We start from the raw sequence: 26,054 nt of genomic DNA, 5'->3' as shown, positions 1-26,054 counted from the left end.
CTGACTGAAGAAATTTTCCGACTTATAGGTAGCGAGCATGCCACTACTACAGCGTACCATCCTCAAGCGAACGGCTTGTGCGAGCGCTTCAACCGCACGTTGGCCGATATGCTCAGCATGTACGTTTCTTCGCACCATCGCGACTGGGACGAATTTCTTCCGTACGTGCTCTTTGCATACAATTCTTCTACCCACGAGACCACCGGGTTCACCCCATTCTTTCTTCTTCACGGACATGAGCCCACACTTCCTATAGATGTAGCGCTAGGCGCGGAACGCGGTTTCGACTGCACACTGGACGCCAGGAAAGTGGCCCTCCGGCTGCAGCGTGCTCGCGAGCTAGTGACCGAACGGGAGAGGCGTCAGCAAGTAAAGAACAAACGTAGTTACGACGCTAAACGACGTAGTGCAGTCTACCATGCGGGGGACTTGGTGTATTTGTGGACTCCCTTCAGAGCTCGGGGAAAGACAACAAAACTCCTTCACCGGTACCACGGGCCTTTCCGTCTTGTTAGGCGAATCGGCGAGAACAACTGGGAGGTAGTGGATAGAACTGGCAAAAAACGCGACGTTGTTAATGTTGCGCGCTTAAAACCGTGCCACGTCAGACAGTGCTCGGATAATGACGACGCGGACGACGAGTCTGTTGACGGACATCGAGAGGAAGTGTGTGATCCAAGTGGTGCTGTGCGTGAGTGCGATTTGAATGGTGGTGTGCGCGAGTGCGGTTCGCGTAGTGATTGTGTGTACAAGACAGAGACTTGTGAAAGAGTGCGCGTCGTAGAAGACTCGGATGATGGGACTGAACTTTACTCCGACTGGAAGACATTCCACAACGAGGCCGATCCGAGAACTATCACTGCTTACGACACGGACACTGATGTGTATCACAGCGCAAGCGTATAACCTTCATTGTTAATTTTATTGTGTAGCGCGCGCGAATGAACTTTGTTTCTTGTCTTGTGCATTTTGTTTCCATTTTGTCAAAACTTGTTTGTTTTGTTTTACGTGATGCTAAATCTTCCTTACGGATACTTCAGTTCTTTATATGAATCCCTAATGTGCACGTTTAACTTCTTGAGCCATGTTTTATTTTGTAGTAATGATTTGTAACGAGTGGGACACTCTTTTTCGTAGGGGGGAGGTGTCGCGAAGACAATGTAACGCGGCCTTCTTTGCTGTCTTTCGGGGAATTTTGTGGGGTCCTTGACGCGGGGCAAACCTTTGTACCTCGACGGCGCCGCGGACAGTGCTGCCGCGCGGCCGCCGCCCCCGCCGCACCTGACGTCACACCTGCACATGTCGCGTCGTCTTCTCACGCTCGGCTGTCAAAGGCCAATTAGTTATGGTCAGAGCGCTTTTGTGCACGGAGTGTTGACGCCACCATTTCTTGACCCCTTGAACTCTGCCGCTTATTGGATGATGTCGGCTTGCCTGATTGGTCGGAGTAACGAAGTAGCCCATTGGTGGAGAAAAGTGTCTCTTGGATGCTGGGGAAACTTATTTAAGGAATAGTTTGGGGTAGTTTAGGGTGAGCAAGTAGACAGCAGTAGACGGCGCATCTTCACCAGGGGAGACCAGGCCGGTCAGGCGGGTATGACATCGTTTTGCTTGTATATATTTTGTACAGTTTAAACTTAAGGTAAATACCAAGAGAATAAATCTAGTTGTTCAAATGTTACTCTCGTCGTCGTACCTGCGGATTTGGACTTGCCCCTGCCAGAGCTCATCCCCATTCATCTTCCGTCTCCCTGGTGAGTTGATGCGTCAGATATCTCACGGCTGCGTCACTTCGCTACACTACGTTGGCTGTCTTGGCGATCTCTTTCGTTCAATAACCAAGCGAACACAGCAGGACCTAGCTACTCGATGTTTGTCAAGGTCGATTACCGAAACGTGGCCAGCCTGTTCTCGCGCGAACAACCAATTGACTATCGCCGAAGTATATACCGCGAGGCTCTGCCCGTGCAAGCAAAACAGAAAAAAATAAAACGAGGACATGCGGGAAGCATGGCGGTCTCAGAAAGAATCGGAGCCTACGATTGCCTCGCGTTCATTTCTCACCGCCACGCAGGCGCCCCTTCGCATCTGTCAAGCTTCGTCTAAACGTGCACGCTGCCTTACAACGCGCTTTCTCCCGCGAGATAGAGCGTCCTGAAGAAATGCCGCTGCGCGTGCGGTAGTTTGAATGCGTGCCGCACTTTCAGACGCCCGTGCCGCGCGAAAGTTAAAAAGAAAACAAAAAGTGGACCCGACCTACGAACTGCGTATGCTTGCTTGCTGCGGCGATTGAGGCGGGCCTCGCCGGTGTCCAGCGCGGTATCGTGGAGCCGAACGGCGTAATGAAGGGGTATATAACGCTTTTCGTAAATCCCGGAGTAGGCGGCTATTCGGTTAGGGATTACAGTGATCAGGGTCGAGGAAGGAAAGAAGGAAAAGAAAAATAATAATCGGAGAATGCATGAGCGCACATATATGTATGCGAGTATATTCACTGCCATTTGACAGGCGGGTCGCCAGGGCGAAGGATGCGATTTGGAGAGTGTGTTTTGTGCTCCTCTTGGCGAGTGCGGGCAAACACAAAAGCGCGTGTGCCAGCCGGCGCTATATCATTGACCGATCACGAATCGGAGTCAAAGGTGGAGGAAAACAAAAAATTATAGGAGCGGAACGGCGCGGATCGGGCTCTTATTTTTAAAGATTATGACTGGCTATTGACTCGCGGGCACCTGGCTCGCCGAATGCATATGGCGTTTGGGCACACAGCAGCCGGCCGCTCGCTCATGGGCTTTTTTTCAAAGGTCGCTAGAAGCTGTCACTATACTATAGCGCCAGCGGCGCACTGCCGTCGTGGCTGATGTATAGTATGCGCGTAACGCTCTGTTGTTTGCAGTCAACAGAATACCTCGACATCCGCAAATGGCGGGCGCATTACCGATGACCCCCTGTGTGTCACTGCTTGCCTTCATGCTACTATAATGCTTTGCTGAAGCAGTCACGTTAGAACGCATAGCGTGACGTCATGAGCTGCAATATTTCAGTAGCTCTATGTCACCTGCTGCGTGCTTCAGCTGAAGGCCATCGGCGCATTGCGCAAGTGTTACCCAGCTTTCTGTGCAGGTTCGGTTAGCGAGCAGCTTGAATGAGTGAGCAAATCACTTATTCAAGAAGGGTATTCTTCTCTGAGCGGATCGGGGGCGATGCAGTTAGAGATTGGGTTTGGGATGTTGAAATTGGTAAAGAAGCGAAGTCTGCGCGGCCGTTCGATCATCTTCGGAGTTGCCCGCACCCTTTGTATCGATTTTTGCGGTTCGATACATTCTTAACTTTTCGCAACACTCGTTGCGAGCGTACTCGTGAAGCTAAGAATCATTAAAGAGCCCCGCTCTCACTCGACGATCAGAAGAAGGTAGCAGGCATGACGTCAGCCAAAACTGCTACACTCGTTAAACATACTCGTGAAACGACGTACTCGTCGTCGTAAGGCTCTCGTCACACACCCGTGTACGCTCGCGACTCACACGCACAACTATTGAATATACAAAAACAAGTTGGCTCATTTGGTAACGGTTTGTAGAACCCAAAACAATGCTGGGTAGCCAAGTAAGCACCTATGCGCCGCATACCGTCGACGCCCACAGTGCGTGGTGTCGGCACTTTTTTTGTCTCTTTTCCTCTTTCCTTCTTTTTCTTTGTGCGCTCTTATGATGTTTATTGTTATAGCTTGGCTATATTGAATTGATCGAGAAATTTACGTAGTCCTGGTGCTTCTGCGTTTTAGCATGAGCATGCATCTTGACAGCCGAGTTGCAAGGAGGAAGCATGACACCTGATTTGACGCGATTAACTAATATTTAATAGGAGCCCTAAGAACGTAGTTTAAACTATACACGATATCGACAACCAGGCGTACTTCTCAAGAAAGCAGATAAATCTGACCGATGGACAAATTTATTGAACCAAGCGCTCCGAATTTCCACCCTCGTGCATAGATTTAACCGCAGTGGCTCAGACACAAATTTCCTTTTTGTTTGTTTGTTTGTTTTCGCGATGGAAACAAACGGTCGTGTACTTGGCGTTCTTCCTCGCGTGTCTCCAGCCCGTGCGAGCGTCGTCCTCGACCTTGGCCGGCTGTGAGATTGTCTACATGTGTCCTTCCCCGTCTTAATGAGCACCGCCCGAACTTGCCGTGTGTGTGTATGTGCGCGCGCGCGCGAAACAATGAAACAACGCAGGACGTACGTATGCGTATTGTTCCTCCCCTTTTGTCCGTTGTCCCCGAGCGTCGTCACGAAAACGACCGCGGCACTAGAACGCAGGGAATCCGCGCGCGCAACGGATCCACGACGCGGTGATAAAGGTGAAAGTGGCCGTGTGGCCGGAGGAACCGATAAGGAGTATCTATGCACACGTGCCGCTTTCTCGAAAGACCAAGAACTGCGCTGTAAATGTATCTTGAGCCTTCGCGACTTTCAGCGCTGCCATGATGTCGGGCATAAGCGACAGATTGACTGCACGGTGAAACGCTTCAGCAGTGTGCTACCTAGTCGGTGTTTACCGTTGTCTTATGACCTCGTGTTTGTGACTCGAGTTTTACTGAATGCAGGTAATGGAAAATGTAACAAAAAGCGCTTGGTAATGATTCTGGATAGTTGGTCTGTCACACTGGGGAAACTGAATAACGTTGAAAAGACAGCTACGTATGTGAGAAACAGGGCGCAGATTGCTAAGAACATAGATGAACGGACCAGTTGAACTGTCTGCTCTATCCGATCGATCAGCTGTTCCGCATTGTCGTTTCTACACTGTCAACGGCATGTATACGGCGTGACACGGACCAGACGTGGTCTCCTCTCCCTTCGCCACACAGGGGCGTCACGCCTTCGGGCGCAACACAGCTATAGGAAGGGAACGATGCGGTCAGCCATGGAATGTCTGGGTTGGAAAAAATTGGCGGCTGAAAAAGACGTCATTCCCGGTGCCAAGCGTTCATTGCGAGCTCCCGAAAGTTGTCAGTCGGAGCCAAGGCGAGTCTTCTACACACTCGGAGCGCTGTTGACCGTCGCGTGTTGTCGCTGTACACGCAATTGGCCACCTTCTCGGAAGAAGCGAGCGTTAACGGTCACGCCACAGATTTGGTGGCACGAGGGACTCGGCGCTAACAAAACCGGAAAGCGGACGGCGAACTCTTTGGTACGCATTGCACGCACTATATCGCATCCTGGCGTGCCAACCATTTTACGTTCGACGCAACATTGCAGGAGGCCCGTGCGTGACCTCTTGTAGTCTTTCTATCTTTCCCACTCTCACACACGCAGTCATAGGAGGGTAAATGTACAGGTAGCTACAGTGTTAAAGAGAGTATGTTGTTAACTTACTGCCATCTTGCGGCGGCTGCAGTTGCTGTAGATGCCTGCAGAAGCCGCGAAGCTGGACGTTGCCTTTAACATTGGACGTACCTACAGCTACTGGGTATTTTTGTGCTAGCGTTTATCGAGATATAATCAGTGAATCCATTGCTTCGTGTGTCCGTGCTACACGATACGGAAACGCGTGGTCACTCGCTCGGCGGGTCTCGCGTCCGGTGGCCCCGCTTTCTTTCGTATATGTAGGCGCACCGCCGGACCAGCGCAATGTCCAGGAAATTTTCCCGGGTGTCTTTGTTTGGACGTTAGTCGACGCGCACAAACATATCACCCTCCACTGTTGCGGACGCCGAAGCTTACATATAGGCTTTGTGGAGCGCCGCGCGCATGACCATATGTGCGTATATACGTCCGACATGCGCGCCCTTCTGTCTCCTCGTCTGTTCAGCCTTTCTTCGTCTTTCCTTCTTTCTATTCTTTCTTGCGCGATTGTCACGCAGTGTCTTTATCGTTTTCCTAGTGCAACGAAAAAAAGGAAATGCTGTCATTTATTTATTCGCGCTTCACTCTTTCGTTACCGCCCTGCGTGGTGCCTTCTTTTGGTGCGTGTCTCTCTCGGTCTTGGCGTGCATGCGTCTGCTCGCCTGACCTTTTGCGAGTCGGAGGCCAGCATTCGTCTACTTTTCTTCTTTTCCTCCCCCCTCCCCTCTCCTTTGTGTACGCTACTGGCCGTCCTCTTCTCGGCCGTCATCTTCGCCGGGATCTACGGACAGAGGAGACTCGTTTCCTGTGACCAGCTGCATTATTTGCTGTCCGAGCTGGTGGCACCGCTGTGTGGCAGTCCGCGGCCACTGTCTGCGTGCTCTGTTTCCGTTACGCTCCCTCGTGGTCCTTTTCGTCTCGCTGTTTTTACTTTTCTCTCGGCGTTTGCTTGTTTGTTTGCCTGCCTGCCCGCACAGGGGGGAGGGCCCTCCGCAGCGCGCAGCGGGTTACGTCACCGCGCGCTGCCGCCCGGTAGTCCCCCGGCGCCTTTATTATTTACGCGGACGGCGCGCCTCGCATTATCTCGATCCGTGGTGTTTGTGGAAACGACCGGCAGCGGTGGCTGGCCGTAGCGCCGCTAGGCGTAACCCGCTAACCCTGTTCGTCGTGCCACGGCTCGACTTGTCACTTGCCTGACGTTCGGCTTTCCAACCGTGCACGCTCGAGAGGGGCCAAGAATCGGGCGCCGCCCGGCTCCCTGCAGGTTTCTGCCGTCCTTGCCACGGGCGCTGCTGCTGCTGCTGCCTGTAACACGGTGACCGTGTATATAGATAGCTTCTTGCGTTCTTCAGAGCTTCCGAGTTTTCTTCTACAGGGCCCGCTGCGGTCTGACCAGCAAATGATATTGCTTTATCATTAGTGAAATGGGCTTCTCCACACAAAGACTGTTACTGCGGAGAAGCCAGCGTTGACGAGCATATTTTAGAGCGCATTCCTTTGCAGATGGGGGCTATATTTCATGCTCGAGCAGCATGCCTGAAGATATCCACTGGGGGAAAAAATCCGCATACAAAACCATCCGTGTGGTTGTGCGCGTACATAGCGCTCTGCAGTTCTATCGTCTCATGTGGAGCGCTCACATTATCTCTACGCACAGGCATAGCCTTCGCACAGAGATACCATGCAACGAGTGCTTAATCGCGATTTCAACAAGTGACTTCTCCGAAAACCAACAAAGTGGAGTGTATTTTTGAAAGCAACTGTTTTCACCCATAATTCATCCTCAACTTATTTTTTTCTTCGTGTGTAACCGGCTCTCTCAATCTGTTGGTTGAGCCACGCAGCGAAGCCACTGCAAGAAGGACGTTTTACTGTCAACACAATGAGTCGACAAGAAAAATTTACGCGTTCGGGGTAGATGGCAGGGATATTTAACTGCCACTTAAAACGAAATTGCAACTTCGAAGGATTGCATCCGAGGAGCCTGTATATGTGTCCTCTGCATTCCTGGGCTTTAGTCAGGAGGTGGTTGCCAAGTTTGTGTTTCATGAAGCCCGACCTTTAGGTTTTCTTAATACCTCAACCCAACCATAGTGTGCAGTGATTACACCTAAGCGTGCTTTGTTTGCTGTCGGTTTGCACAAGTTACAAGGCTGCCGAGTAACGCGGTAACGAGGAAAGAAGCCAGTGCTAATTTCTCTTGTTGGTGCGTTTTAAAGATTACAAGTCATTTTTGAGTCGGGGCTTCGCTTCATACACTACGCCAGAGTGGCGGGCGACTTCTGAACTGCTCATGTGGCGCATTTCGTTGCCTTGACGAGAATGAATCCTGGGTTGGGAAGGGGGGAGGGAAGGCTGCTTTTTTTTGTATCTCCTCCTTCTTCCGTTTGTATAAATAAGTGACTGCCCAAAAAACGTCAGCAGCAACAACGACGAATGACCTCCTGTCTTCCCGCAATTAGCCGCGCCAAAACAATGACACCGGTGGAAGCCCAAGGCTGATACTTCAGTACGGCCTTTGTTTCCTTCGTTCACCGCTGCGCTCGAATGTGGCTGACGACCAAGGCCGAACTCGGCTGCGAAAACCCAGCCGCGGCCTTTCTGACGCCGGAACGAACGGAGCACGCTCGAGTAAACTCGGAATAGCATTCACAATTCTCGAACAGCACACAAAAGGCAGCAAAAACCAAACTAACTAATCAACAAAAGAAACGACATCCATCGAGCTTTGAATTCACCTGTGCGAAATACTGTCGTTTCTAACGTAAAGTGGTTGCGTATATTGATATAGAATACTAATGACCAGATTATTCATCCTCGTATGCGAAAGTGTACCGCCGCGTGACCGAAATTAGTCCAGTGTTCTTGGCGGCGCTGCCTTCCAGCTTCGTCCGAAGACCTTGAGACGCAGCAAAAACGAACGGACTCTCTATAGAGAGCGGTACCGGCCTCTTCAACGCACAGGCGCACACACACCGGTGTCAATTCTGGCTCCTCATAAATCGCTCTTCTCGCACACTGACCACTGCTTCTGGTATAGCGACGGCCATCGTTCATCGTGCATGTAGGTGAGACGGCTTGAGCGCGGGCCTGTCATCACCGCGATGCTTCCGCGAACCTCTAGTGAGCGCCGCCAATACTATTATGCTACATGCATGCCTGGCGCACTCGCTCGCTCACGCGCGCACGCATATAGAGAGAGAGCTTCGGCTGCCGTTCCGAACGCGCTTGCTCGGGGCGGCGGCGGCAGCCTTTTCCTTCCGGGGCCGCGGCTGCCAGCGCTAGAAGGAGAGCAGATCGACCCGGAGGCAGATCGCCTAATTGTCTCGATTGTCCGCCGCCGGTTGTTTACAAAAAGCGGGTCAAACTTTTCCCACGCGCAACGGGCGCCCGTTTGCCCACTGATTTTCCGCCCTCTTGAGCAATTCGGCCGCCGCCGCCGATCGACTCGGGAGGGACGACGCGCGCGAGGGAAGCACAGTCGCAACCGGGCACGCTACGTACTCGCCCACCGCGCCTCCTCCCGCTGAGCGCAGCGGAACCCCTTCGCCTGCCTGCATAGCGCGACCACTGACGCCGACGCCCCCCCCCCCCCCCCTCCTTTTTTTTTTTGTGTGCCTTTAGTTCCTCAGTTTCTTTCGTTGTCTTCTTCTTGTCTCGTCGCTTCGCTTTCGGTTCTTCGCTTTGCCGTCGAGTCTCGACTCGGCTCTCGCGTGCTTGCTTCATGCGTTTTTCTACATCTTTCTTCGGCCACGCGTTCCTATCCGTCGCGCCGTTGTTGACCCCGCGCGGGCTCGCGTTTGACAATCGCGAGCCGTTCCAACGGATTCTTTTGTTTGGAGCGGCGCAGAAGCGTGCGTGCCGTGTGTCGCCGACGTTCCGACCGGGCTGCGTGCGCGCTTCCGTTATTCCATTCGCCCGCATTCTTTGTTTTTTTTTTTTGTAATCGAATGGAATGATAAACAAACCGATGGCTCGATGAGCCTGCGGAAGGCGGAACTAGCGTCGTGACAAACTCTGGTGCCTGTGCGGAAGTTTCCGTTTTTGTGGCAGCGTTTCCAAGCGTTGTTTGGCATAGCTCGTACAAATGACACGACGAAAATGACGATGGGGAGGAGTCGCCGTAGCCATAAGTTATTTCTAATGTCGGTAAGAGCTTTCTTTTCTTGTCCTGCGAAGAAATGGAAAGCAGCTGAGATTTTAAAATCTCGTTTGGGAATTTGCCTTTTCTAGGGTGGTCGTTGTAACGATGGGCCTATCCTGGTTGTTCTTTGTATTTTGTTAGAAAGACGATTAGGCATAGGAAGATTAGCCGCGTTTCGAGCACCTGCGTGAAGCCAGCGCTCACGATAAAGCGCCTTTGATATCCGCAAAGCTACTTCGTTAAGCCGAAAATTTCGTCCAAGTGGGAACACGCTCCGCGTTGGGGTGTGCTTTGAGCGTCTCGTTAAGTGTGCGTTGCTCGGAACGATACGTCAGAACCAAATCGAATCGCGCATGAAATCGGCTCGAAGCTGCATACCGCAAGACGTAGCGTCAAATTCTTAACCTCGCCGGCTGCTCTGCAAACGAAGGTGGAAATTGCGTTCCCGTACGTCTCTCAGCCACAGTCTGCCACGAGCAGGCGGGCATTTGCATTTAAAAACGTCGGCAGTATTCTTTTGGAAGATTAAAAAAAAACTTCGGGACGTTCGATTTGCAGTCACGGCGCATACCGCGGCTCGCTGCATGCGCGCCTCGGCGTTCTGTCGTCGCCATACATAACCCATTCACTCTTATCTGCGCCCAGCGTATAATAAGGTCACAGGCCGCCGGCATAGATAAAAGCGCAAATCGGTGTTGACCACTTCGACTGCGAGCTCGCACCGTGAGCCAAGCGCCGAATTCATTGCCATTTGCAATTCGCTCCGGTGCTGCGGCCGCCCAAGGCCGGCGCCGTGAAATGACCGCGCTCGCGCGTGCGCCCCAAGCGGTGTCTTTCCTTTTTTTTTTTTCCGGTAACAACTGCCTTGCTAGCTGGCTTGGTGACACAGCGTGACGCTTCAAGCCAAAGCGCGAGCGGCCTTGACAGTCCCGCCTATTCTGTAGGCTACTCTCGCAAGGTTTCGCATACTTATCCCGTCTTCTGTTTTATGTGTGTGTGTGTGTGTGTGCTTCTCGCGATTTCCTTGCGTTATTTCTTTCCTTGCACTTGGAGCTCCGTGCACAGTAATAGCAGCCTGTTTTTCGACTCATAAGCGACTCGCGTGTTAAACTCTGTCCTGTACGATATGCATGCGATATTTATGTTCATGTTATAGCCTTGTGTCAATGAAGTGTCCCCCCCCCTCTGCCCCCCCCTTCCCGGTCTACGTACTGCGATGCCCTGAAGCGGTGTTGGATCATTCCTCTATAGGGACGCCGCTCGCTAAGAAAGAACGATACTTTGCGGCCTAAGCTTCGCTTATCTTCGCGTATCGCTCCAAACGTATGCGGCGCTGCGGATTTACCGGGAAGTCCGTAAGGTACATTCGTGTTGCCATTGGGAGTCTTCGCTCGGTCGGTGCATATATACCGTCAGTATAGTTCTGACAAGAAGAAGGGGCCTTGGCAGGAGGCTCTCAGAGATGTGTATATGTACCGGCCATTGCCCAGTTCGAACAGGTATAAAATAACCGAGGCTCTGACATGTGCGGCTGACGATGATTCGAAGGTCGCCGCATCTGCCACAGGAGAAACGAGCGAAATAATTTTTCGTAACTTTTCCTTATTTCTATCGCTGTCTTCTTGCGGTTGTATATAGCCTTTCGCGGTTCTAGACGCGCTGGTCGCAATTGCAATTCAGAGTATAAATTGTGTCGTCCTTCCTTTACGTGAAGTATTCAAGCAAAAAATAAATAAATAAAGGAGATGAAAATGAAGCCCTTGCGTTAATTCAGAGCAGCTTATTGCACCTTTATGTACGACCTTACGTAGACAGTAGGAAGCCTACTGCGGACGTTGTGAGGGCTTTATGATGACCCTGCTATTAATGGGCACGCGCATTGCACCAGCAGTGCTCACATGCACGCGAGTATATAGGTTGGACTATTTTGTTTACCATCATCGTCCTACCTGGCGTCGGCTAAGGAGCACGCCGTATAAACTGCACCTGTGTCGCCGTGTACATGAGATCCGTTCCAACTAAGAACGTAACTCTGATCCCCACTGCACCGGAGCTACCGTTCGCGTGTTGGGTCTCACGAACCGTCCCGTATAGTCTGACGGTTCTTCGTACTTTCGTCTGGGGGGGTGGGGTGGAAGGGGGGAGGAGAGAGGGAGAAATAAGAAAGGGACACACGCCGGGTTGCGTAATAGGGTGCACCGACGTGTACACGCGTCATAATCTCAGGTTTGAGGCCTTTGCCAGCTCTCTGCGTGATAGACAGGCAAGCAAGCGAGCAACCAGGAAAAGTGTGCGCAGCTCTGCTGCTGCTGCTGCAATTTTCCGGAAGAAGACCTGTTGGGCACGCAACGTACCCTTCGCCCCAAACGATTCGCCGCCTTCTCCGCCTCCTTCATGTATACCAGGGAATCACGCCCGCCACGAAACGCATAAAACAAAACAGAAATGAACAAGACAGGGCTAGAAAAAACGGGAGAAAAGAAAAGAGCGTGGAACTTTGTTATCGATGAGCCATCGCGCGCACGTACGATAGAAGATAGAGAGAGAGAGATGGAGAGCAAGCGCAAACAAGGAAGTTGTGGTTGATGAGCGCGAAGAACAATAACGACAAAAAGGAGGACGCGCAAACGAGAGCGAAAAAAAAAAAAGGGGGGGGGGAGATACAGTAGACGGGGAGACCTCAAGTGGACGTGCCGACAGCTGACTTAAAAAGCGAGGAATGAAGCTAAAGAGCAATGTAAAACAAAACCCGAATAAACCCGTGCTTGCGCACCGAGGAGCCGCGGGAGCGGACGCAATGAGCCGCGTTCGGCGCCGCCCGCCTCCTCCTAGCTGCCAAAGTGCAGCCGGCTGCATCAGCGCCAAACGGGAGCGCGGAGGCAGTCGAGCCAGGCATTCCTGACCGCTACCTCTCACGTCTTCTTCGCCGCGGTCCCGCCGTTCCCACATTAGGAAGAAAGCGGAGAGAGAGGGGAGGGTTGACTCTTCTGAACCGCCCTCCTCCCCCTTCCTCTCGGAAGGCCAGAGGACTCGGCGTGAGGTCAAAGGACGACCGCCCCGGCGAAACAACTACTATACGTACTACCGGACTTCGGCAGTACAGCGATGCACGACGCGATGGACGGGTCGAGCCGTACGGCGCTCCCCGCGCACTTGCTGCCGCCGCTTCGGCTCCCGCTACGGTGGCGGCGCGGCGCAGCGAATTCTGCCCCCTCCATAGCCTGCCTCTGGGCCCGACCCCGACCCTGACCTTTACCCTCCTTCTCGTCCTCCTGCTGCTCCCGACTGCTACTATACGGCTGCATCATCATCGCGGCGTGGCGGGAGAGGGCGAGCTTGCGTCGTTGGTCGCACAAAAGAAAGCTACTGCCGCCGCCGCCACTTTTGACCCCCGACCCCGCTCCGCACGTCTTCTCGGAGAACACATGCGCGCGCGCCCGTAGATACGACGCCGTGTGACGGCGGCTGCCGCCGCTCTCTCCGAGATCGTGCTGCTGTGGCGCGCCGCCGGGCCCGTTCGGTTTGCTTGCGCAGCGAAAAGGGCCCGAGGAGGAGGAGGAGCCGTCTCCATACACTCGTCGGGATGGCAAAATCGCCGTTTGGCTCCCATTCTCTTTCTCGCCTGCATGGCCGTTCTGCTTTCGGCTTCGACCGCGCAGCTCTCCTTCCTCTCGCGCTGGTTCTATTATTTCTTTTTTGCCTCCTTTTGGAGAAAAGTTTTCTGCATATACACACGCGCCCGTGCGAGCCCGCGGCAGCCGAAGGAGCCGCTGACCACACGGCCTCCGGTGTGCAGGTGAATGATAGATGCCGTCGTGCCGACGGGTCACGAACCGGCGGGTCACGACGGCACGGCCAGGGCTGCTGCTGCTGCTCCTGCTACAGCAGCGGCCGGCGGCAGCAGCCTGTGGACCCCTCTCTGTTGCGAAGGCTTCGCGCGAGAGGGATGGCGGGAGGGTGGGACGCCCCGCTATATCCACTGCTGGTGCCGGCGGCTCTGCTTGTCTCGGCTCTCTCCGCGTCGTGACGGCAACTCCCCCCCCCCCCCCCCCCCTCGCCAACCAACGGTAGCCTTTCCCCGCCGAAAGAAAGACTGCCCCTCCTTCTTCCCAGGCAGCAGCCAGCGGCAGTAGTCCCGGAACGTGCACCTACTGTGTCCGCCGCCCCCTCGCCGCGCAGTTCGCCCGGGCGGTTTGTTCTCCCGTCGTGGCCGCCTGTGGCTAATAAGCTGGCAAGCTGCAATTTTAAAGCCGCGTTCGGAGCACACGCGGAGCCAGGCAGCAGCTCACTGTTACGAAGGGGCGCCGGGTCAGCCAGGCTTTGCCGAAGAAAAACAAAATGAAATGAAAAAATGGGGGGGGGGGGTTAGTAAGGGGGCGTGAGGCACGACACGCACCTGACAGGTATGCGCCTCTTGGCGTATACGTCCTTCCGTTTACCGAGTGGAATTCGGTAGTCGCCTTCCCCTCGCTGGCCTCCCGCCCGCCGCTGTTGGTGTCGACTTCTCCCTCTTATTTGCCTTGCGGTCTCGTCGGTTGGTAGGGCGGTGAAACCGCGTCATGAGTGAGAACTCTCTCTCTCCACACCTTTTTCCCTCTCTACTAGATTTCCTTCGCGACGCGAGTGGAGAAAGAAACCCGGAACCGATAGTGAGCGCCTTTCGTCAGCGTGTCAAATGAGCTGGAAACGAGAACAGCGGCAATTTCTGTCGCCCCCTGGAGAAAGACCGGCAGCTATACGCAGCTGCAGCTGTGTTTGAAGATACTCGCTTTCGACGATTAAGAAGTGGAAGCCACAAGCAGAGCGCCGGTTATTGTGTTTCTTTTACTCTTAAACTGTGGCTGCCATCTCAGTGTTTATCGTTTAGCTGGCCATGTTCAATGACGTCGCGGTTTCCTTATTCCTCAGCTTGGTCGGATGAACAGCGGGATCAATACCTTTCGCAATTCTGGTACGCGCCACTCTGTGACACTTCGCGTCGACCAGTCTCTTCTTCTGCGCTGTTTCCTTCTGGTGTTCGAAGGGGTGAACGAGCTACTGAATAATGCAACTCGCCGGTGACGCTCAAGAACATGTCTGCCTCCTGCTATGTATATGTGCCGCTCGTTTCTTTATTTTTTTCTCCCCTTCTGTGCACACGCTTATTATCTTTCACGGCGGTGGCTGCACGTCCGTTGGCACGCAGCCGCAGAAAGCTCGCTTTATTGGGTTGCCAGCATGCAACCAGATAATAAAGAATCGGTAGATAACTAAAAAAAAAAAAAGAATCATAAAGGAAGTCGCTGCATGACAAAACTGCGACCTTTCTAAGAAATATAATAGCCCGGAGGAGAACGAGCAGAGACAGATGTACAAAACCTCAGAAGTGTTTTGAGCAGGTATACTTACGTTCGGAGACGAGTGGACAAAAAAAGCTATAGATAAACTAGAAGTGCGGAATATGGGTGGTCGAGGGGACGGTAACGAAAGGGCACTCAACGGGCCGATGGTGCATAGCCGCCACGCGCTTTGAATTCGTGGCTGTATAGCGTGCAGTACTGTACGTATACGTTACTATGCAGTAGCAGTAGTGGTGGGCCACGGCATTTTGCGCGCTGGAACGGGCGCCGGGCGAGCGACTTCAAAAAGGGGAGTTGCGTGATCGTTCGAGATTTCAAAAGGGAGCGCGCGCCGCGCTGGAGTGAAAAGAAGGTGGCGAGACGGATGAAAGGATGATGGCGGGCTCAGAGAGAACGAATTTCGAAAGCAGGTGCGGAGTGGAGAATGAAATGGGGAAGAGGAGAGTGTTTGGAAGGGGCTGCTGCTGGCACGATATTTAGACCTCGAATCCTTCTCCGCTTCTCTGCTGTCTTTGCTTCTTTTTTTTTTCTTTCATTTTGTACCTCGGTTCAAGCCGGTCGCCTCTGTGCTCTGCAGGTATACATACAGAACGCGAAGAGCAGTCAGATTTTACTATAGCTTCGCGCGTAATCTATGCGATTTTGGACGCTCGCGCGGCTTCTCCTGGAACCTGTACACTTTCTTTTTCTTAGCCTTTCTTTTTTTATATTGTTGCTCGTGTTCCTCAGCGCCGTTCTTTTACTGGGTCTTATTGGAGGAGACAGAGAAAAAGAAAAGAGAAGAAATAATGTAAAAGCACGACGTTTGCTGCATATATACGGTTTGCCCGGCTCGTCATTCACGCTGGCCCGTTGTTATCTGCTGGCGTCATTGTTTGGCCGGGGCGGATTCTGCCGACGCCAGGAGAAGGTGGAAGAGAGGTCGGACAAAAGGATGAATAGGTTCGCATGGCACGGTCGTCAGGGGTCAGTAGCCACCGGTATCCCTCTCTCTCTCTCTCTCTCTCTCTATGTTTTTTTTGGTCAAGATTCGAAGAGACGATGACGGCGACGCTTTTCCCTCCCATATAACCTTACGAGGATCCGCCAGCGAGACGAGACCCCGCCTGATGAAAAGACCCGAGAAGGACGGATCCAGAAAAGAATAGCAAAGCAAAGACTACGAGAAGGTGCAGAGCGAGTCTGCGACACTATATGTACTGGCGAGCGGCGTTGCGCTTCCTATAGCAGCGCTCGCGAAGGTCTACCGTCTTGCATTATAGTTCGAGAAACTCCGGGAGACCGCGCCTGATATTATCGCCTGGAGCCAGCCGTAGGACGTGATGACTGCCCTCTCCGTAGCGCTTGATCACGCTCGCGAGGCAGCGGACGCGCCCTGTGTGAACGGGCTTAGTGTGAACCGCGAAAAGCCGCGAGTTTTTTTTGCCGCTGCGCGCTCTTAGTATATCCGTGCTATAGTGGTGAAAGGGTATTGTGCGAACTCTGGTAGCGGATGACGGGGCGGTCGTGGATGTCACCGGTCTTTCCCCTGAGAGTTTTCGTGTGTTTTGTTTTGACGATGAATGCCGCGAAACATCTTGCCCTTCGCATTTGGTCCCTTTGTCCTTTCATCCGTGATTTCTTGTCTTTTATGTTTTTTTTTCTTAGCGAAGATATGCACGTGTGAGCCGACCGTTCTTTGGTTCTTACGAACTGCCAGGTGTCCCTCTACCGGAGGGTGTTGATACCGCGTTGTGCGCGTACATGTGGCTCGCGATTTGAAAAGAGCGGTCTTCAGTTAGGGCGCCGCTGCTCAGCACACGAGGAGGATTGTGTGGTACTAACGATGCCCGGAAAAGCCGTTTTGTCGCAACGCTCCTCCCCGGGAACAGGCTAATATGATCGTATAGTGATAGTGAAAATGTGAAAGTATAGTGAAAATGTAAGAGGGGGTGATTGTCCCGTCCTATAGCGTGTACGTACCCCTTGTGCTGAATGCGGTATTTTCGCCTGTATACTATTTAATTTTTTGTCAGTTTTACTATGATAACCATTTCTGTAACGACCGCGTCGCACGCGCTAGATGTAGGGACGGAGCATTCGCTCATTGATGCACGGTGGAACGTTTGCCGTCATTGCAGAGCAGACGGCGTGTTTGGTAATAACCAAGGTGACGCTGGAAGATTGTGCGGAATTGCATTCTAAGCTTATTCAGCGGGTTGTTTTACTCAGAATCGTAGCAACCTTCATTAAACTATTAGTGTCCGAAGCACCTGATTTCATCCAAACGTTTGAGAAACAAAGCGTTGTGTTAACAATCTGGCCAGCAGGCCGTGATTTAGTCAAGCTAATCAGATCACGACTTTCCGTACCATTCCTACAAGAGGAATAGTAGAAGCTGGCGCACAGGGGTAATTCGAGAACGCAGGAAGAAGCCTTCGTCCATGCAGTGTGGTGGAAGTGGCGGTCGCGATGAGGATGTTCACGACGATCTGAACGTAGCCTGCCGCGTTCACAGACACCACGAGTCACTTACGCGTTCCATACAGTGTTGAGTGTACACGTCCTGCGTTTGCGTCTCTTTCGTTCACGCGCGCGGCCAGTGCTTTCCAGTATGTTTCTAACCACTTTCGCCGCGCGCCTTTCACATCTCGACGTCGCAACCTTCCGCGTACACGGCAATCCACAAAGCGGTTGGAGCGTGTTGTGCCGATGGGTGCGCTGCTGGTACGCATGCATATCTCGTGGCACGCGCCCTCTGCATCAGTGCGTTGTGAATGCGCGTTGCGATCTCAGTGCGTCGCACCGCAGCGTCTCGTGTATATATACATAAGCACGCGACGGCCGCGATCGAAACGAGCCGGAGCGAGTCACGCCTTCCTGCATCGAGCGCTTCCTTTCGGCAAATGACGCGTCACGACGCCTGTCGCGCGTTCTTGATTTGCGTGGGAAGTGCAACGGGGTATGGCTGTCCGTCGAACTGCTCTGTGTGATGGCGCCGGCTTTCCTATAGGCCCACGAAAAGCGGGGTTGCTTTAAGGACGACGGGGGCAGGCCTGCACGCAAATCGTGAAGCGATTGATGTCTGGTGGAAGGCACTGTGCTTGCGATTAGTCGGGTCGGTTGGTGGTAGATCTTGATCCGTTGTTTGCGTACTCAAGGAGCGCAGTAGCAGCAAATCTTGGCGTCATGCCTTCGATCGCGTCTGAATCGAATGAAGCGTAAAATATCGCAGTAAAAAATAGTAATCGTTGCTGCGTGTATTGTTCGCTGTATGACAAGAAACCGTGAGCAATCGTGAGGCCGTGACGGCACGGCTTATATAGCAGCGCCAACGGGCAGGCATCCGTCAGGTGGCACGCGATCATCGGCGAATGAAATGCTGCAGTCGCCACGTGTGTTATAACCATCTAATCTTGTTTGTGTGGCATACTGGGCAGTGTGTGATGCGGGAAAGGCAGTAGATTGCCTTGAGCCGTGTCTCTCCGGTTCACTCAAGGGCGTTTCCTCTTTCTACCTGTGCAGAAATTCCGGGAGCAGTCGATCGACGGCACGAGCCTCCCGCTGCTGACCGAGGACCACCTGACCGTCTACATGGGCATGCGACTGGGGCCGGCGCTCAAGCTGCGCACCACGCTGGCCAAGCTGACGGGCCGTTGCACCGTCTGCATGCACTGCATCCACTGCCACGGAGAGGAGAACGACCGGCGCTCGACGTTCTCGGCGTCGCCGGCCTCTTCCTCGACGCCGGCAGCGACCGCCCCCGCCACGTCGGCGGCCGCTTCTTCCGCGGGCTCCGCCGCCGCGCCGCCCCCGGCACCGGGCACCCCCGTCGGGGCGAGTACGCCCCCCGCTCCCCCGTCCGCGACGCCACCCAGGGCGTCGCCAGCGCCCGCTCACTCGCCGGCGTCGAGCAAGTGAGCTCGCGTGTCGTCTCCGCAAGCACGGTCGCGCACGCTGCGATTGGAAGAGACCCTTGCTCACCACATGCCCCGAAAGGAAAGGAAGGAACGCGTACCTGTGCTCAAGGACCCGAAAGCACATCCGTGCTCGTTGTGTGTGTCTGTGCGCGCGTGTAAAAATGCCGCTCGTGCGAACGCGCCACCGTCATCGCCCTCCTGCCCAGAAGTGAGACACGCGTTGTCTCTCTCGCAGCGCAGCGTCCCACACGCGAAGTCAAAAGCACGGACTCTTTTATCTTCTCCTCTGTCTCGCCCGAAAGCGAGGGGAAAAGAAACAAGCTCTCCTCAAAACAAAGACGGCAGCGGCAGCGCCGTCATAACTGCTGGAGAGTCGTCCGCTGTGCGCGCCAACCAGCTCCTTTTTCGTCTCCTGGCCACCGTCGCTTGCGAAGACCGCGGAAGTCAAACGACGGCGACTTCGTGAACCACTCTTCTCGTTGACTCTAACCCCGTGAATGTGCGGTGTGCGCCTTGCTCGGACGAACTCTCTCCTGGTCGAGCACCTCGATGTCGGTGAAAGCCTCGCAACGAGCCAACGTCGACGGCGACCTCCTCCGGCCCCACAATGGACCCCTTCGCGACAAAGGAAAGAAGTTTAACTATGTGTCGGCGGACAAACGGACAGTGAAAGTGACGTCGCATTTCCGGCGTGTCGCAGAAGGGACACGAACTGTGCCGTTCACGTTGCACCGCGGACTCGAAGTGTGTGGGTCTTTTTTTTTTCTTTTTTCTTTTTGAGATTGATGTGGTCTCGCGCTTGTGCACGCTAGACGCGGTCGTTGCGCGCACATTCGAACCGTTCTCGCGATGCCGCGCCGAGTGCATACATGTCACGAGCCCTTCTCGTCTCCTCTTTACCGTCCTGGTACACAGAGACCGGAGACGATCCGTGACGGTTGGCGAAAGCGCTCGCGTCGCTCAACTACTTTATTTCTTTTTGCGGCCGGCCGAAGCGACGGCCCAATAATTTATTCAACCCGATCTCGGAGTTAGGAAAGTTTATCTCTCACTCACTCTGCACTCTCTGTCCCCCCTATGGATAGACGCGTCCTAAGCAGTGCGCAAAGAGTCTGCTCTCGCCAGGCGAAAAAGGGGGCAGAGACACAATTCCGCAACCTTCCTCGTATCCATTTGTCCTCCTGTCAGGTCGGTGTGTCAACTTCATTGTGTTTTTTTTTTTCATCTAACGCTCAACGCTGACCGTTTCTCCTGTCCAGGTGTGTCGAGTACGCGCTTGTCTCGCGGTCGCGCGCGCGCGCGCGGAAGCCGAGGTTGACACACACACACACTGATGCACGCGGGCGATTCTCTGCGACATCTAACGACAGGGCGATGTAGACGTGTAGCATGGTCGTGACACCCTGACAGGGGACGCAAAGACGGCATACAATATACAGGAAGCTTTATCGTCAGTCACGGCATGGGGTCTTGAAAGAGTTGCACGACCCCGCATGAGCGGAGAACGGATTCCCGTCATACGACAAGAAGTAATAATGACAATAATAATAATAATATTGACGATGGCGATGATACGATCGCGTACGTTGTGTTGCTCTGTAAGGAGTGATGAAGGCATCATCACGCTGTGATTGCGATATCTTCGGGAGGCCTGGTGTTACGCGTACGCTACCGCCAGTAGCGGCCCGGCCTGTCGCCTCACAATTCATTCCATGAAGAAAAAAAAAATCTCGTTAGTTCTTTTCTCTTCGGTTGCTTGTTTATTTTCTTCTTCCTCGCATTCTTTTATTTTTTACTCTATTTGGGTTCTACCCTCGTTTGTGAGTCAAGGGTGTTTAATGTGTCTCGCCTGTCACGTGTATTACTCATTCATGCGTATGGTTGTCAGCCACACACACCTTTTCACTGCATGCGGTCGGAAACCCCCTCGTTGTAAGAGAGAGAGAGAGAAAAAAAATGTCCTCACATTCTTTCTCGTCGCACTGTTTCTCAAGCGATGTTTGAGTGGCTGTTTCCGGCGAACTTTTGAAAGAGCTCATGGTTATACGATGTTGACAGCGGCGGGAACGGCCCGGCCGTTGGAAGTGATTCTCGACAGAACCATATTTCATCCGCATGATCTGTTTCATCTTATGCGAACTGTTAAGGTGTGACGACGCTTATACCATTAGCGGATTGTGTGTGCGTGTGAGCTCCGCCTATCACCCGTCCTTTCTCCATCAGAGCTGTGTGTTCTCAGAAATATCTTATTTGATTTCGTTTTCATTTTTTTGAATGGTTCTTGTTCGCGTTTGGTGATCTCATTCTAGTCATAACCGATGCTGAAATGACATATGTGAATTTGTTTTGCGAAGCAAACGAGTGCTACTTTTTTATATGTGTGTGGCGAATCGAAGTTTATGCTTCTTATTTTTCATGCAAAAAAAGGCTGGAACATTCTACGCGCGTACCTTTTCAGTGTGGGGTCAGAAAAAAAAGAAAGTTTGTGTGCTTAACTGTGTCTGTTTATTTTACCTTTTGTGCATTCGGCAAAATCTCGTGGCTTCATAGTTTCTCAAGTCGTGCGATTTGACTGCCGAGTCAACTGGCGCTCTAATAAACGGCAAAGGATAAAAGAAGGCAGCCGCCTCCTGACTAATGAAGCAGTGAAAGTTTACATGGAACCTATACGTCGAGTTCTGACCACACTTTGCATGGTTGTGATGAATGGCATCGCGGCTAATATATACGCTCATGTATTTATGCCTTGCCAAATACTGTTTCCTCCTCCTAGTATTCTTGGTTCGAATTACTCCGTTTGCCAAAATTATCGGCTCGCTGCGTTACCGACAGTAACTGCCTTCAGTATTTAAAAAAAAAAAAAAACAGACTACCAATTTCGCTCAATTACATTTTCGGAAACTAGACACCATGAGTGCGAAATAACGATGCACAGATGGGACTTTTACATACAGGTGCATTTCGAATCCCAGGGCGAAAGGGAATAACAGTCCTTTGGCAAGAAAATTCACGTTATGCCTAAATTCAGCAATCTTGAACAGAAGTTACGAAAACAGTGGGGAGATTCCTGCACTTCTTCAAAACGGTCGATTGTGAAACATCAAGATCTCAGTGCCAGAGATCTGGCATCTCAGTGCCAGATTAAATATTGGTCTATCAAAATGGTGTCCCGCGAAACAAATTACAGCATTGCCTGACTGAAGAGGCAAACTACGCGGCATTCATTAGAGTTGGTTTTTCCACTGCTTCCGGCGCTGTAGTTTGGCCCACGAGTCGAAACATCGAGCGAAAAAAATGCCCTTAAACACTAACTCGGACTTTGCTGGAACTGTGCGGAATTCTTTAATTGGAGGCAAGCTCAGCATCCCGGCGATGAGAACCACTGTTCATTGTGTTATCACTCTGTGTTGTGGGCAGCGCCCGGTATTGATTGCGGTGGTTTTCCTCGCGAGACAGATTCTGTTGTTCCTTCAGTGATAACGTGTGTCTGTGTGCGTGTGCTGTTGCTTTACAACACATTCGAAAATGTTTTTTCTTTTTTTTTTCTTGGCCGCGGTTTCGGGTTGAGTCCGCTGTGCCGAGCGGTATTTGTTTTCCGCCTGCGGGATTTGCCTTTTCTCTGTTCTCACTTTGCGTATTCTTCTCCTCCTCTTTTTTCTGTTTTGCGAAAGGAAGCAAAGAATCCATTTCGGGGTTTGTGTTCTGAGCGCGCTGAAGTGAGTTATGTGTCGGCGCCCCGAAATGACAGATGGAAGTTTTTAATATATTTGAGTACCTCTATTTAAAAGAAAAAAGAAAGGAAGATGACCCGGATGTAGGTTTCATTGCGGAACATTGTACATACCGATGTATATTGCATGTAAAATCAAGGTTCGAGAGATAAAAACGTCGTCTACCCGTGAAGAAAACATTTTGTCTTGTGTCCCTCTGTACTCGTCCTTGTCTTGAGGTTGTCCTCAGCAGACTGACCCTTGACAGCAAACAGAGATGCAAGGAGGTTGTGGGTAAGATTGATATATTGAACTCAAACGACAATATACAGCACGCCGCCAAGCACCATCTCGTAATCATCGTGTGATGACCCACGCAAATCGTTTACACAGGAAGGTACGTGAATGTTTGCTAAGCCTAGCTGTGATGACTCTTAACAATGAATCGACGTCCTGCCCGCTTTGCTGAGCAAACAAGTATACGCAGATTTCGCAAACATGCACTGACCAGAAAAAAAACTTGTGGAGCAGCTAACTTCGTCACCATGAACTGATGACTTACTGACCATCGCCTACATAGAGAGCTGATAGCTTCTGGTCTACACCTTGCGGTTGTTTCCGCTGCATTTATCGTCAATTCCTGAAAACCAAAAATGTAATTACTGATCCGTCTAAGGAATTACTTATTTGCCCATTGAAAGATGCAGAGCGAGTGGGTGAAGAGATTGCATTTTATCTAGGCAGTGCGCGATGTAGTAAGTCGGTGATACATAGGGAAAGGGGTAACGGTATAGCTGCGTAGAAGGCCAATATGTCCATACGCCGATCTACAAAACTTCGAGTACACACAATGTTTATGTTGAAAATGTGGCATTAGAGAACCTAACCTCCTTTTTGCTGGTGTGTGACTTGGTAAATTAGAGCAATAGCCACCCATTTTCCAGACCGTCGCTCAACAGACCATCCTTGGCTCACCACGCTGCTCGACTTGAATCAAACAAGACAAGCACGAAAGATGGCATGAATTTAACGCTTCAAATCTCGCCCTTCACCAAATCATGGGTATGACGATACCATCTCTGCTGAAAGGTTGCACAGGTATAAGTTCTATATTACGCTTTCCCCGTCCATGCTTACAAAAATGATGTGGAACTTATACGGCTTCCCTATAGCGCTCAGTAAAAATGGTACACAGACGACATATAAGATTCTTTAAGTGAACACCAAAGTGCTTCGGTGTAGTGTTTCGTCTCCCTAGAACACTGAAGGGCAAAGATTGTTGCCAGCCGAGACAGGAAGCGCGGGGATTGAAGCAGCCTTCAGTCCCTGAGGTGGCCGTGTTGTGCGGGCAGCCCACTGCGCCTGGTAAGGTACCTCCACGGTCACGAACTACAGCTGTGGTCTGCCTGTGGTATATAATAATCTATGCAGGCGTAGTGACAAACGTTCTTAGTTCTAGCAAATAATGAAAAGGCGCATATGACGGCTTCCAGGAAAACAAGCAATATAGGTTGTGAGACGTTGCCTGCAATAATGCGATAACGGATGAATGTGGGCCCTAAAGCTTTCTATCACGTTTCCTATGGCAAAGGACTCGTGTACCAAGATCCTCCCTTAGTGAAACACTGGCCGTAACCAAATGTGTGTCGCCGCTATTTTGCATAAGGTCATGGAAATATTGCCGAGCCGTTCCACACCGTCTTCACATTCTATAGGCGTGTAAACAAACGGATGCTTGTGACGTAGTGTCCAGACAAAATGCGGCAAGCTAGCCCACCGATCGTCGGACGCTAGTAATCGCTACACTGTATGGGCCTTCGGGTCATGACCACTTTGGCCACATATCAACAAAAATTAAGCCTCGGTAATGGGCGAAGCCGCTGGACTCCACCTCATTAAGCTTGTCGCCGTTTACGCGGCGCACCCAGCACCGTGGGTATTCTCGGTCCCATATATATACGCACACACACACACGCATCGCGTGCGCATAACGCCGCACTGTAAGCGGGAGCGGGCAGCGATTGATGACGTCCCCGGTCCGCGGTAGCCAGCCGCGGGATTTATCGTTTATCACCAGGAGCGATGAAGCAATCAAGGCAGCTCGGTCGCTCGATTCATTCCGTTTTTTTTTTCTTTTCTTGCCGAAACGTCGCCCCCTCACTCAGCTCGACAGTTTGGCCTCGGCTCCGCGGCCGACCCTGTACGCAACAAGTGCGTGCAGCTATCTGCGTGTGTTTTCGGTATACGCGCGCCTGCGCGGACGTGCTGCGTCTTCGTTCGACAAGTGCACGACGTTTTCGGCGCGACAAACCGGCAATTACGGCCAAGCCCACGCTGCTGGTATGCCGCTCGTGGGCCCCCGACCGCGCGGCGCTCACCCGTCGCCGGCCTCCCCGTGCGAGCGGGCTACCTCGGATGCCGCAACCCACACGCATACGCACTCGGGAGTGGCCGGCAACTCATCATGCGGCGCCGTAACGAGCGCAACGAGTCGGCCGCGGAGTATTACAGAAGAAAGCCGCTGCACACACCTCGCGTGCGTGCTCCTCCGCGCCTCCAAAGAAATCGTGGCCCAAGGGCACGTGTTTGGCTCCGTGGAAGCGGTCCGACGGCGGGGATTCCTCGTTCTCTCGTCCTCTTTCTATTTCTCGTTTTTAGCGTCGCCAACATCGATCTTGCATCGAGCCACGACAGATTACTTTTGGGGAAGCGCCGGCAGACGTCAACGTTAATAGCGATCACGTGGTGCTCCCTACTTGTTGGGCGTTATTAAAACGAAACTGTTCGGGACGACCGCCTTCGGCGCCGTCAGCTCCTTGAGTGTGTGCAGCTCGGACGGATTAGTCGTGCTCGCATCAACCTGATTAGCTGAATGTGATTGCATGTCTTCCTTGTCTGCGCACATCTATAGCTATGGGCCAGTTAGGGTTCCGTCAAATGGGCTAAGGTTTCTCTGGACTGTCTGCCGCGTATAATTAAACTCGTTTAAAAGGCAGGCAACGACGGAGATTTGTCGCGAGCTATTTAAAGCTTGCAATTTGGTTCGCTATGTTCGTCCACACATTATGTTTCGCCGTCATTGTCAAGTCTGGCACCTCTGGCAGGGAAAAGATTAGGGATTTTCATGATATACTTGAACAGTATGCGAAAGCATATGCGGTGTTTCTTGCGGTGTCTTCCATGTATATATATATATATATATATATATATGCGTGTGTGTGCGACTTGGTGATTGGCTACCTTATGACCAGTCGTTATTGTTCATTCGTCAGCACCGTAGTGAGAGACCACAAAATGTAGCGCATGCCATCAGCTTAAATGCTGCACAAGTCACGTCCCAGTACACATACAGAGGCATCTTGGGGTGTACTATCAACACGACCTAGCGTCGGTGCTCTGCGCAATAGCAGCCTCCACCACTAACGTAACATGGCCAATGGAGGTTCTGCGCGGAGGTGAACACTGTCGAAGGAGAGTAGGGGTGGGGCTTATCGGTCACAGCACGCGGCCCAAGCCCGGCATTCGCGATCACGCCACTCCGTCGCGGCAAATCGAGCCCCGGAGTACGCGGCGCGCTCACGGTTCTCGCCGCTGAGGTGTTTGACGACAGACCT

General features: G+C 52.3%; 1 protein-coding gene across 3 annotated transcripts in view; it reads left to right on the top strand.

Moving 5' to 3' along the window:
• The window catches only part of LOC142575765 (uncharacterized), a 527,026-nt gene extending 505,462 nt beyond the window's left edge, over positions 1–21,564 (top strand). For all 3 annotated transcript variants that reach the window (XM_075685386.1, XM_075685388.1, XM_075685387.1), the window contains exon 7: positions 18,336–21,564. In XM_075685386.1, coding sequence (XP_075541501.1) covers positions 18,336–18,731 — 396 coding nt within the window. In that variant the 3' untranslated portion in view covers positions 18,732–21,564. The remainder of the gene's footprint in view (positions 1–18,335) is intronic.
• Positions 21,565–26,054: the final 4,490 nt, after the last annotated feature.

The sequence above is a fragment of the Dermacentor variabilis genome, chromosome 3 (genome assembly GCF_050947875.1).
Source record: "Dermacentor variabilis isolate Ectoservices chromosome 3, ASM5094787v1, whole genome shotgun sequence".
In the NCBI taxonomy this organism is placed as follows: Eukaryota; Metazoa; Arthropoda; class Arachnida; order Ixodida; family Ixodidae; genus Dermacentor; species Dermacentor variabilis.
This window is presented reverse-complemented; position numbering and strand designations above follow the sequence as displayed.